The sequence below is a fragment of the Petaurus breviceps genome, unplaced genomic scaffold (assembly GCF_028583685.1).
Source record: "Petaurus breviceps papuanus isolate PSGF00001 unplaced genomic scaffold, PetGlider_PUasm1.0 90775, whole genome shotgun sequence".
NCBI lineage: Eukaryota > Metazoa > Chordata > Mammalia > Diprotodontia > Petauridae > Petaurus > Petaurus breviceps.
Genome location: NW_027187342.1, coordinates 9,367,959 through 9,381,273, shown reverse-complemented (window position 1 = coordinate 9,381,273; position 13,315 = coordinate 9,367,959). Strand labels below are relative to the sequence as shown.

Here is a 13,315-nt window from a genome sequence, read left to right as displayed (position 1 = left end):
GCAGATATAGGGGAATGGTGGCTGTCAAGGAATGTTTTGAAGAGGGAAGTCCTAAATGGTGATTAGAGCCATAGGATGAATGATCAACACGTCCTTTCCAGGAGTTAGAGCATTGAGTTGATTGCTGTTCTCAGAACTGGAGTTGAGAGGTAGGAAGTTGGGAAGGGAACTGGTGGCCCTGAGACCAACCAAGCAAAACAGGGTGAATGCTCACCAGTCAGCACAGTATCACAGGGTTGGGAGCCCACATTCCAGTAGAAGTTGGAAATCAGGTAGCATATCCTGAAGCTGACTGTGAAAGGGTATATGTTTGATGAAAAAATTCTGAAGTGTTCCCACGTTATTTAGTGGGCTCTGGAAGATCATCTTATTCGATCCCCTCATTTTACTCATCATGAAACTAAGTTCCAGAGAATGTAAGTTACTTTCTAAAGGTCATATGGCTAATAAGTAGTCAGGATTGGTACTCTGTCATCAAACTTGAAATCAGACTCTTTTTAAAATTTTTTATTTATTTGCTTGTATTTTACAACATTCAGTTCCACAGTCCCTTGAGTTTCAATTTTTCTCCCCCTCCTCCTCCCCCCCATCATGGCAGCATGCACTCGAACATAGGATCTACAGATATCTTCACATTAATCATTAGTCAGGTTGTACAGAAGGATTATAACTGATGGAATGATCTGTGGGAAAGAGGGAACACAACAAAACAAGAAAAAGAGAGAGCAAGTAGTTTGTTTCACTCTGCATTCAGACTCTACTTCTCTTTCTCTGGATGTGGGTATCTCTTTTAGTCATGAGTCTTTTGGAGTTGTCTTATAACCTTACATTGCTGAGAGGGACCCAGTCTATTGCTGTTGGTGTTCACACATACATTGTGTGTGTGATTGTGTAGAGATTTCTCCTGGTTCTGCTCCCCTCACTCAGCATGTTTAGTCTCTCGAGATTATTGTGAAGTCCATCTGCTCCTTGTTTCTTATAACACAGTATTCCATTACATTCATATACCACAGCTTGTTCAGCCATTCCCCAATTGATGGGCATCCCCTTAGAAATCAAAGACTCTTTATACTAAAATATACTATCTCTTATTTCCACTACAAAAGTCCCCATTGCTTTTCAAAGTACATGATAGAGGGATAGAGAAAAGAGCCCTCACTGGATTTAAAATCAAAGAACGTGGGTTCAAATCCCAATTCTGCTATCTAACTTTGGACATCTCACTTTACTTCTGAACCTCAGTTTCCTCATTTGGAAAATAAGGGAATTGGACTAAGTGACCCAAGGTTCCTTTTAGCCAATCCTAAATCTTGTGGAAAGCATTCACTAATTCTGTCACTGTTTTTTGTTTTGTTTTGTCTTGTTTTTTAATCAACCTAGGGTACTTTAAGATGTAGCCTTAAAAGAATAAGCATGATTGGGGATTATGTTCTTATAATATAAAGTTTCTCACTCTGAATATTGCTTCTTTTTGAAATTGAGATAATCAAATTTAGAAAAATGAAAATAATTTTTCTGGGGGGGGATGTTTTGATGCAGATAGCATTGCTAAACCGCCTTGAACGAATATTTGAAGCCTGTTTTCCTTCCTTACCTGTCCCTGAAACAAAAGAAGGAGTTACTTCCCTGGAGCACTTGCTAGAAGCAAGCAGTACACAGATCAGAACAAGAGAGGCTTTGGGTGAAAATTGGTGAGTGACTATTTTAATTCAGCTCAGCAAGTTTTTATTAAATAGCTACTGTGGTAAGACACTATGCTAGACATACATGGATGACAAACAGAAATAGTCTCTGCCCTCAAAGAGCATACTTTTTCCTAGGGTGATACAATGTGTACACATATAAGCAAATACAAACTATATAGTAATTTAAGGAGATCAGGAAAAGCCTTGTGGAGGAGGTGACAGCTCCACTTGAGTTCTGAAGGCTTCTGAGAGGCAGAAGGGAAGAAGTGTATTCCAGTCTTGGGGCATAGGGACAGGAGGCAGAGTGTCATAGAGTGAGAACAGGTGCTTGGTTTGGTTGGAGTGCATGAGGAATAATGTGAAATACGTGTGAGAAATAGATTGAAGCTCACCTTAAATATCAAATAGGATTTGAATTTTATCCTAAAGGCAATAGGGAGTTACAGAAATTCTTGAGCAGAGAAGAAGCACTGTCAGACCTGTGCTTTAGGAAGGTGATTTCGGCAGCTGACTGGAAGATTAATTGAAAAGGGGAGGGACTGGGACCAGGGGTGCCAGTCAAGAAGGAAGCTGTTGACAAAAGTCCAAGAAAAAGTCAGGATTTGAGCTGAGATAGTCTGAAAATGGATAAAGGGAAGGGAAGAGAATAAGCATTTATATAGTACCTGTGATGTGCCAGGCACCTTGCAAAGCAGTTTTACAGATATTGTCTTATTTGACTGTCACAACAGCCCTGAAAGGGAGGTACTATTATAATCCTCATTTTTGTAGTTGAGGAAACTAAGGCAAACAGAATGACTTTCCCAGAGTCACTCAGATTATGAATGTGGATTGACTGGAAGGATGATGATGCCCAGGAAAAAGTAGGGAAAAGGGGCAGCTAGGTGCTGCAATGAATAGAGCACTGACCCTGGAGTCAGGAGGACCTGAGTTCAAATCTGGTCTCAGACACTTAACACAAAAACTACCCATGTGACCTTGGGCAAGTCACTTACCCCCAATCGCCCTCCAAAAAGCAAAAAACAAAAAAAAGAAAAAGTAGGGAAATTAGAAGGAGGAGGTTTAAGATGTGGGACATCCCAAGTGTAGATGTCTAGCAGGTAGTTGGAGATATAGAACTGAAGCACAGTAGAGAGAGAATTGATATCTGTATGGAAATGATGAAACCCATAGGAATCAATGAGAGATTACCAGGGGAGAGAGAAGACCTAAAAATAGGTCTTGGAAATACACACAATTAGGGGACATACAAAGAACATGCATTATGATATATTGCAAAGGAATCATTAGGCTGGTATGGGGTTAACCAGGAAAGAGCCACAAAAGCAAAAGGGGGGAAGAAGAGATAGAGAATACTTGAAGAGAAGGTGATTAGGGGTGTCAAAGCTGAATGTTGGTAAAAGGCCATTGGATTTAGCCATTAGCAGATTGTTGATAACTTGGAGAAAGTGATTTCAGTCAAGATGAAGTTAGAAGTCAGATTATAAGGGTGTCAAATTTTTTAAAAATTTAACTTTCCTAAATTAAATTCCTATCTGTTATGTTACAGATTCTCTGGTCTGGACTTGTAATTTCATTAGGGTAGAAAATTCCCTGTGTGGAACTACCTCTACCAAGGCAGACTTGAAGCTTTTCTGTAATTTACAACCTTAAAGAGTTGTCTGGGGTACTCAAAGTAAGTTAAGTGACTTTCTCATGGTCACATAGTTATATATCAGAAATTGGATTTGAACCCAGGTCTTTCTAACTCCAAGACTTGACCTCTCACCATACATATAAATCAGATCAGGTTAATAATGACCACATATGTCACTAATCACTTCACACAGATAATGGTTTTTCATATACTTTTGGCACAGTACCTACGTGGGAATTATTTTGAATATTGTAAAACTTATACTTTCTATAAATTATTATATTGATACATTGATGATGTTTAAATAGATTGTATCCTGTCTTCTGTGGGCACTATATTAGTCACATTATAACTGCAATGGACAGTAGAAGTTTCTGAGTCAACTAGTCTTCATCTTAATGACTTTCAATTGGTCATGGCTGTTATAGGGAACTACTGGATGTGTGGACAGAGCTACAGGATATCCATGATGCATATGGCCTGAGATACCAGTGGGGTGGCTCCCATAGCAACAAGAAACTTTTGTGCTCCTTGGGAATCGACACACGAAATATTGTAAGTCTGATAATCATATTAAAAATGCCTTAACTGGTGAATATATTTTTAAACCTTACTAAGCTGTGAGGAATTAGTTTCTCAAGAAGACACATTAATATATAATAAACATCTTTATAATTTAAATGTGACCCTTTATTGTTTTTTTTTCCTAAAGAGCTGTGTTGCCCTTTTTTTTTCAATTGGCCATCAGCACATCAGAATTCTGTTATTTTAAAGTTTGTTATTTTTTTTAAAAATAACTAAAGGTCATTTTAATATTTCTTAATATAATTCAAAATATACAACATAAGTGACAGTTGAATACTTTGGAAAGTAAAAGGTTGGGTTTTTTTAAGAGTATGGTAAAGTATTCTTTAAATGTGTATTCTTTCTTTTTCACATGTAGCTCTTTACTGGCAATAAGAAGCAGCCTGTTATAGTGCCCATGTATGCAGCAGGACTGGTAAGTATGGGAATGTCCTCATAAATCTTCAGTCCTTCATGTCTCCAATTTTAAAAATCACATAGAAGCTTTTAGATTATAGCAAAAATTAGGAAATGTGAAAAAAATCCTTTCTGTTCACTTCAGAAGTACCTTTAACAGTTAGCTTCCTTTCTCTCGTGAAGCAAATGGTAGACATACTTTTAATCCTAAGCTAAAGTTCATTTATGCCTCTTTATTGAGATGGTCCTTTATATCTTTTTTTGTTGTCTAAATAAATGTATTTTAAAGGAGTAAATTAATAAAGTTTACTTGAAGACTTCAAGAAAAACATTGGGTTTAATCTTATTATAAAATGCTACATTTGGTTAATTCACCATTGAAACTCTAGAGTAACATTGAAGCCTAGGATTAAGAAACTAGTGTTCTGAGTGGCTAGTTGGCTCAGTGAGTAAAGAGCTGGCCCCAGAATCAGGAAGGACCCGAGTTCAGTTCCAGCGTCAGACGCTTTGACACCCACACCAAAAAAACTAGCCATGTAACTTTGGGCAAGTTACTTAACCCCACTTGCCATCCAAAAGGCAAAAAAAAAAAAAACAACAACCAAGAAACTAGTTTACCTATGGAAGTTACATAGAAGAACTACAACTGTTTGGTATTGAGGTTATTGTTAGGATGGATTCCTGTTGAACACATTTGTAAATTGATCAATCAGTCGCTTAAAATAGGTTAGATTTTCTTTTTTTTTTCCCACATATGCCAGGTCAGAATAATTCAGAAGGAATTACTATTCTTTTTTTTATGAACGACTAAATAGTGCTTTAGTTTGCTGTTTTTTATGTGTCTTTGAATTATTGATGACCAAAACAGTTCAGTGTGTAAAACAAAAAATAATTTTTAAGGGGTAGCCAGGTAGCACAGTGAGCAAGAGCACTGGCTCCGGAGTCAGGATTACCTGGGATCGAATCCGGGCTCAGACACTTAGCACCCACCCAGAAACACCTGGCCATGTAACCTGGAGCAAGTTACTTAACCCCAATTGCTTAAAAAATAATAATAATAATTTTTAAACCCTATCACCAATAACTTAAGGCAAAATCCTTTGACCCACGTAAGGTAAAACATTGAGCTTATTTGTAGAATTGTGAAACTTAAAATGAAAGTCCTTAACCATGAGCATGTGAAACTGGATTTACAAAAGAAGTAGAATTTATATGTGTGTAGGTGTATGTATATATGTGTGTGTGTATACACACACATACACACATATACACACACACATGTATATATACATAATTTTACTAATCAACAAGACTAAGGTATTCTGTATCTCTTTGTAGACACTACACTTTAAAGATCTTTCTCAAATCATTAGAAGAAGGGACAATCTGATATATTTACATTTGGGTCACTGTTAATATATGAATTTCATACTTGACCTTTTCCACTTGTCTGAAGGAAGGACATTGTTTTATGAGAGGATCGAGTAATTTAATGGAACTTATTCTTCCTAGTGAACTTTACTTTCTTGTTCTTGTTTTCAGTTGTTGGCACAGATGCTCATAATCCAAAGTATTTAAGTTTATTCTTTCTAAGAACACTTAATCTTTCGTTGTTCTGATTTTAACAATCTCATGTAGGAACTGAGAATTTCATGTATGGGAATTAATCATTTGCATGCATTTGTGAAAGCATATGTATAGCTTTATTGGGGGAGGGGGGTGGTGTTTCAGGTGTTTGGTTTGGGTAGGGGGAGGGATAGAAGAGTAAAAGTATTAGTAAGATTTTTCTCTCTCTCTTTCCTCCCGGGAATTAATAGAAAGCTTTTAGTGGTAATAGATGTAGTAGACTATGTAATGGCTTGTACCATTTATGCTTAATGACAGAATACAAAGTGAAACTCTATAACAGGATGTAGTATGAAAGTTTCTTTGTATCCCCTCTCTTCCCTCTCTCTTTCGCTCTCTTCTACTCCCATGTGAGGTCCTGAAACAGAAGAATTTCTGTTTCAAAGCACCTTAAATATGATAGATCACTTCCCTAAATATTTATTGATCTTTGGGAGTATTTTTTGTTTTGTTTTGGAGGGGGGAGGGCAGGGCAATTGGGGTTAAGTGACTTACCCAAGATCACATGGCTAGTAAGTGTGTCAAGTGTCTGAGGCCAGATTTGAACTCAGATCTTCCTGACTCCAGGGCCAGTGCTGTATTCACTGCGCTACCTAGCCGCCCCAATCTCTGGGAGTATTAACCAAATGGGAAAATAGAACTTAAATGTTATCTAATAAATGAAAATTGGGTTTTTAAGACTGCAATAAATCTTTAGGAAATATAATTGGTAATTTAAAACCTACTCAAGAACAAGTAGCACATAATCACGTAAGGCATAAACTTTTTTTTTAATTGTCCCTGGCTGCTAAGTTAAAGGCTTCCATTTGTACTTTTGCTAAGGTTTAAGTGTCTAAATTTTGTCAGTCACTTTCCTTATGCCACGCTTAAGGGACAAACTCCCCTGACAGCTTATGTGGAAATGTACAACATCTCTTATTAGTGGTTTAGCAGCTTGAGATTTTTGTCATTTTAGAGAGTTTGAACAGTTATTCTCCTAAATTAGTATTCTTTTGCCTTGCTGTGATATAGAAATGACCCTGGGTTCTAGAAGGCTATACCATTAGAGCAAAAGGTCTGGTGCATCTTCTGAGCCAGAAAGGCTAGAAAATGAACCATGTATCTATGCAGTTGAAGAGAAAGGTTCATCACCAGAGAGTAGGTTGGCTGCCAGGTACTTGAACTATGCTTAACCTCCAGAATATACAGCTAGATCTGGCTTAGTATGAATAATGCATCTCATGAAATGGTCACGTATTCAAATTCATACTGTTTGAAGTTATAATTATATAAAATATGGCAGTTGGTTCCAACCCATTGGAAATATCTGGTATGAATTTGAATAATGTGGACATTCCATGGGATTCATTATTTGCATTAATCAGGTCCTAGCTGTATTTTATTGCTTAGTATAAAATTTTTTAAGTTAATTTTTGGTGGTGGTATATAGATGCTTGTACAAAATACTGTTTGAACCTCAATCCTATATGTATTCTTTGCTTTTCCCACAGGGATGTAATAGAATTTCTAAGGTCCCCAGTAAGCACATTCACTAAATCAACATTTATTAATGCCTACTCTCTGCCAGACCTTCTGGATACAAAGACATGAATAAAACAACCCTTGCCCTCAAGGAGTTTACATTGTAATAAAAGAGATGTATACCTGTATAAGTATAGCATATAAGATAAATGTACAGAGTGGTAAAGGGAGAATCAGGAAAGGTCTTCTATAGAATATGACACTTGAGCTGAGCTTTGAAGGAAGCTAGGGATTTTAAGAATTGGAGGTAAGGAAGGGAATACATATTAGGCATGAGGGACAGCCTGGGCAAAGGTGTAGTGATAGAAGTTGGAGTGAACCAGCAAGTAGACCAGTCTGACAGGACCCTAGAGTACAGGAAGAGGTTTAATGTCTAATAAGTCTGGAAAGGGCAATTGAAGCCAGGTTGTAGGGATTTAAAATTCTAGAGGAATAACTTAGGTTACAAATTGGTAACCTGTTGATGCAAAAAATCCATATGATACCAATATAAGATAAGAACCTAAGTAAAATCAGGCCAATCTCAAATGATATAGACTAGGTTCAGAAACAATTACAAACTTTGGCATGGAGATGTTTAAATTGAATCCTTTCCTACATTCAAGCTACAAGGAAAAGAGTAACCAGAGACCATATCAGTTCATTTGAAACATTAAGTTTAAGTATTTATTTGATTAGTTCACCCTTGTAAATTATATTCAGAATAATAAATATTTTTGTGGAAAAGCTTATTCTAAGAACATAGGGGAAAATCATTATATCCTAAAAGAACTTTGAAGTGTAGAATATGATAATTTGAGAATATTATTGAATTCCTGCAGGCATGTATAGAATATGTTGTGAGTCCTTCCACTCCAGTTTTGTATATTCTTTCAGGCTGCAGTGATATCTTTTTATTATATTATTATTTCTTATAGGTAGTAACAGAAGGGAAAAATATTAAGTACCTATGAGAAGATTTGCTTTAATTGGTGATGAAAGTTTAAAAATAGATCTTGTATGAGATCAAAAGTCTTAAAATTATTTTAAAATCTGTGGATATAGTTGCTAAAAGGGATTTCTAGCAACATTTATTAATACAATCTCCTTTTTTCTGGAAGTATTCTCCAACTAATCTTATTTCCCCTTCTGTAGTTTATTGCTTAATCCTGTATCTAGCATCTTCCAACCTTTTGCATAGTTTTTGCTGATGAATACCATAACTTTTTTAGGGTATGTTAGAACCCACAAAGGAACCATTGAAACCACTATCTGCTGCAGAGAAAATAGCTTCAATTGGTCAAACTCCCCTTATATCACCAGAGATGAGTGCGTGTGCATCTGATCAATTACAGGTAAAAAAAAAAAAAACAGCCAAAGTGTATGCATGTATGTGTGTGTATTGATCTTTTTTCTCCTTTAATATATGCATAACTAAGTTTCTGTCTTTTTCTTAAAGCCTTTATTTGATAATGTTTTGGAATTTTCTATAATCCAGTGAAAAACTAAGGGGGGGGATGTTTAGAGGAAAGTTTTAATTGAAAACTATAATGCATTTCATGAAGTGGGAATGAGCTCCTGACCTCATTCCTTATCTGTATAGTGAAAAATATGGTCCTTTTTTCTATGGAGTCTGTTTAACTCTAAAATTCTGTGATCCTAAATCCTGACATATACTCTAATAAGTCCTTTTTTAAAAAAAAAAAGTGTTAAATATTAAAAGTATTGGAAGTAATTAATTAAAACTGGTTTTATACATTTGTATTTAAATTTAAACTTACATGTACAAAAAAGCTATGGCTTTAGTATACTTTCTGAATTAAAAGCTCTTTATGTTAGCCTCTTTGGGGTAAGCTTATTTTCCAAACTTAGCCAAAAAGTTTATTAAAATAATTATTTCATATGTGCAAAGTTTCATGGTAGAATTTAATATGGCTTGTTTTAATTGTTCTTTTCATCAGCACACCTAAATTTACTTTCCATAGAATAAGCATTACAGTACAGTGTCCCATTGGAGGGAAATAAGCTGTTCTGTTTACGTTGATTTCTCCATGGATCCCAATTAGCTCAGTATTTTTTTTTTAATTCCTGTTATAGATTCCAAAAGATTCTCATATGTTTCCAGTTTTCACTTCCTGATTTGCAGACCTTTGCATCTCTTGACCTCATGGGCACTGTGAGCTGCAAAGGCTAGAGTGGTTTTAGATGTGTGGGTGGGGTTCAAAATGATACATGTATATACAGCTCAGGGCATCTGCTGCAGAGGAGCCACAGCTCCTGGTTGGTAGCACGGGAAATGATTTAAGCAAAACCATTTAGTTGTCTTCTGTGCTGGGCATCACCTTCTCCCTTGTCTCAGCACTTGAGGCAGCAAGGCAAAGATGGGGCCTAACTCTGGACAGAACTTGAGAGCAGGCCCAATTTGTCTGTGATGCCTTCTTTTATTTCCTCCCCAGTGGTCGGTGCCCCATTATAGTCCTCTGGCTCTCCACCACCCCAGTCTTATCTCTCTAGGATGAAGATATACCCCATCATTTATACATTACCCCAAAATCTCTGGAAGCTTTTCCTTTACTGAGCATGTAAATCAGCTCTTCAGTACTGTTAATTTCTTTCCTTCCCAGAGAATTGAGTTGAAGGCATGCAGCCCAAAAAAGACCTTTAAGAGCTGACAAGTCTTGGGAAATGAGACAGTGCAGCCGGGAGGGTGGGGGGAGGGGGTGGCGGTGAGACCGTCTTGGCTTAAGGCAGGGCAGTACCCCCTCCCCATAGCACAAATATTGGGAGAGAAGGAAGCAAAATTGATTCACCTTTTGGCAGAAAGAGGGTCTAGGAGTGCACATCTTTCTTCTCACAACCACTTCTTCCTCCTGCTGACCCTAGAAATACGTGTTTTGTTGACTTAATTATTTTGTTTCATTATATAAATGCTTAATTATCATGAACCACAATAACTGTGATGCATATGATTAAATACCAAGCTAAGTTTGTTACATAATTAATTTTTAACCCCAAATGTGAGCTGTATGCAGTATGCTTTGCTAGGTGCTGGGGGGAGATAAAAAGAATATTATCTGTCCATATGTAACTCACAGAAGTGATTTACACCTCTCTACTGCATTATAATTATCTATATACATATATTTAAGCCATTTGTTCATCAACCTCTAAATACAATGTGTTAAGGGCCTGTATCATACCTTAAAAAATTTTGACTTCCAGCACCTAGCACACAAATAGTGAGCAAATATTTATTAAAGATATTCTTCTACACGTTGTATAAAATATAGTTTGTTTATATACATTAAGTGTCTGTACCACTTTATTCAAGTGGTATGATTAACTGCTCTCGACCTAAAAAACTAGGACACATTGATCCTGGAACTGTATCATCAATGTGAAAACTCCCTCCAAGAGTACAGATTGAAACCCATCCATGCTTTCTCATCATGTCTGACTCGTGTTCATTTCTTCCACCAGGGATCCACCCACTGTACTGAATTCTTTCTCTCTAGATCTTTTCCTATTTCAAGATTATCATTTGGACCATGCAGCCTCCCCATCAGTTATCCCCATGCTCACTGTATGACAAACATCTCTTTTTCTTGTTTCTCATATTTCTGATTCATTTTATACCATTCCTCCTGTGCTGCTTTGTATTGGTAGCATTGCTGTTTACTGATACCTACCATGTATCAATATTATATATCAGTATTGCCCTTTAGGTAATCCACAGCTTTAATCTCTCAGACTAGTATTCCATGATTTCTAGCAATACAGTATTATTGGAAGAAAATTGAGATTAAAAAGCTTAGGGATATTCAAAGTACTGTGCATTTCCCCAAAGCAGTCTAGCCTTCTGTCCTCCTATTCAGCTCTAGTACTGGTTTATTGTCCACGTGTAATATCTCTCTGTGGTATATTTATTGATTTCCCTTATTGGATTTTCTATACACCTGTATAACATAGTCTGGACAATAGATATTCTTTATCCACTTGACTTTTCCTATGTGGATAATTAAACTAAACCTTGTTCAGTGGAATGGGTAGATTTTTAAATATAGCTTTTATTTTTAAAGTAAGTTTTAATTTTTTAATATTGTAGTCATTTCTGGATAAAGCATTCCTCACTTTTATTGAAATTGTAACAAAGAAGAGTTCAGCAAAAGTAGCAAATAAAGTAACTGAATCAAATATGAATGCAACATTCTATCTCCACCTATAGTACCCACTCCTCTTATACCAAGGAAAAGAATGTATGAATCATTCACTGTAGCCAAGATTGTTTGTTAGAGCAACTCCAGGCTTGACTGACTTTAATTTATACCTTAAACTTATATTATTGTATGCATTATGTATATTCTTTTAGTTCTGCTTATTTCATTTTGCTTCATTTCATATACATCTTACCATGTTTCTCTGAATTCCTCATAGTTGTCATTCTTAATACACAGTAATGTTACGTGACAGTCACACGCCACGATTGGTCATTTGACAGAAACCCACTTTGTTTCTAGTTCTTTACTAAAACATATACACACAATTGCTACTATGAATATTTTGGTATATGCTAGAACTTTCTTTTAATTACTATCCCCTTTAGGGGATATAGGCCCACTAGTCAGATCACCAGAGGATATGAGCATTTTATTTACTCTATTCACAAAATTCTGAATTGTTTTGCAGAACAGTTGGACCAGTTTACAGCTCCATTAACTGTTTTAGTGGCCTCTCAATTCATAGCCCTCCATCATGGACTTGTTGCCATTTGGTCACCTTTGTAAATTCATAGCAGAGTTTAATTTGCAGCATGTTGGAGCATGTTTTCACATGGTTACTGATAGTTTTTCTTTACATATCTTTTAACTACTTATCAGAGAGGACTAGCACTTGTTCTTACATGATACAGTGTCCCAAAAGTCTTAGCGTGTACAAATACACTAGCCCAAATAAACCTAATTTATATGAAATTGACCTCCAGTTTTCTCAGTAGTTCTTCTCAAATAGGGAATCTTTTCCCTATTCCTTTTTCTTCTTGACATTATCAAACCTTGGACAACTGTTGTTTTTTTTTTAATTATTACTATTTGTAGTTATTCCTTCTAGTTTGTTCCACAGATAAGATCTACTTGTCTGTTTTTTTAAACGCTACCAAAGATTTTGATGATTTCTGTTTTATAATATAATTTAAAGTCTGGTGGTGCTGTGCCCATTCCATTCCTACTTTTTTCATCATTTTCCTTGAGATTCTAAACTTTTTGTTGATCCTAAATAATTTTATTGTTATTTTGTCTTGTTGGATAGAGTTTTGATTGATAAGAGTATATATCTTTCATTTTAGTTTAAAATTTTTATATTGGCATGACCCAACCAAGAGCATTGAACATCTTTGCAGTTGTTTTCCTCTATTTTGGTAAAGAATATTTTGTGGGGTGGCTAGCTGGCACAGTGAATAGAGCCCCGCCCTGAGGTCAGGAGGACCTGAGTTCAAATCCAGCCTCACACACTTCACGCAAAACTAGTCTCTCTCCAAATTGACCTACCTTCCCCTCTCCAAAAAGCCCCCCCCCAAAATGAATATTTTGTAGCTATATTTATATTTGTACTTCTATGCATACCTTTTTAGGGTACTTCATAGATAATTTATGCATTTTTGTAGTTATTTTAGATGAAATTTCTCTTACCTTTTTCTCTTGGTATTTATTAGTACTGTATAGAAGTGCTGCCAATTTATTTTCTGTCTTACTGTTTTACTGAAGTTATTAATCATCTCAATCTCTCCACTAATTCTTTTGAGCTATCTAAACAACCATATTACTTACAAATAGAGATAACTTTTGTCTTATTGTCAGTATTTAAATGTTTTTTTTCTCTTGTATTTTTTTCC

At 36.0% G+C, this 13,315-nt stretch overlaps 1 protein-coding gene across 3 annotated transcripts in view; it reads left to right on the top strand.

Moving 5' to 3' along the window:
• Positions 1 to 13,315, top strand: part of AFTPH (aftiphilin) — a 98,894-nt gene that overhangs the window by 62,732 nt on the left and 22,847 nt on the right. For all 3 annotated transcript variants that reach the window (XM_069068965.1, XM_069068963.1, XM_069068964.1), the window contains 4 exons: positions 1,540 to 1,691; positions 3,750 to 3,876; positions 4,265 to 4,321; positions 8,661 to 8,783. In XM_069068965.1, the coding sequence (XP_068925066.1) occupies positions 1,540 to 1,691; positions 3,750 to 3,876; positions 4,265 to 4,321; positions 8,661 to 8,783 (459 nt within the window). The remainder of the gene's footprint in view (positions 1 to 1,539; positions 1,692 to 3,749; positions 3,877 to 4,264; positions 4,322 to 8,660; positions 8,784 to 13,315) is intronic.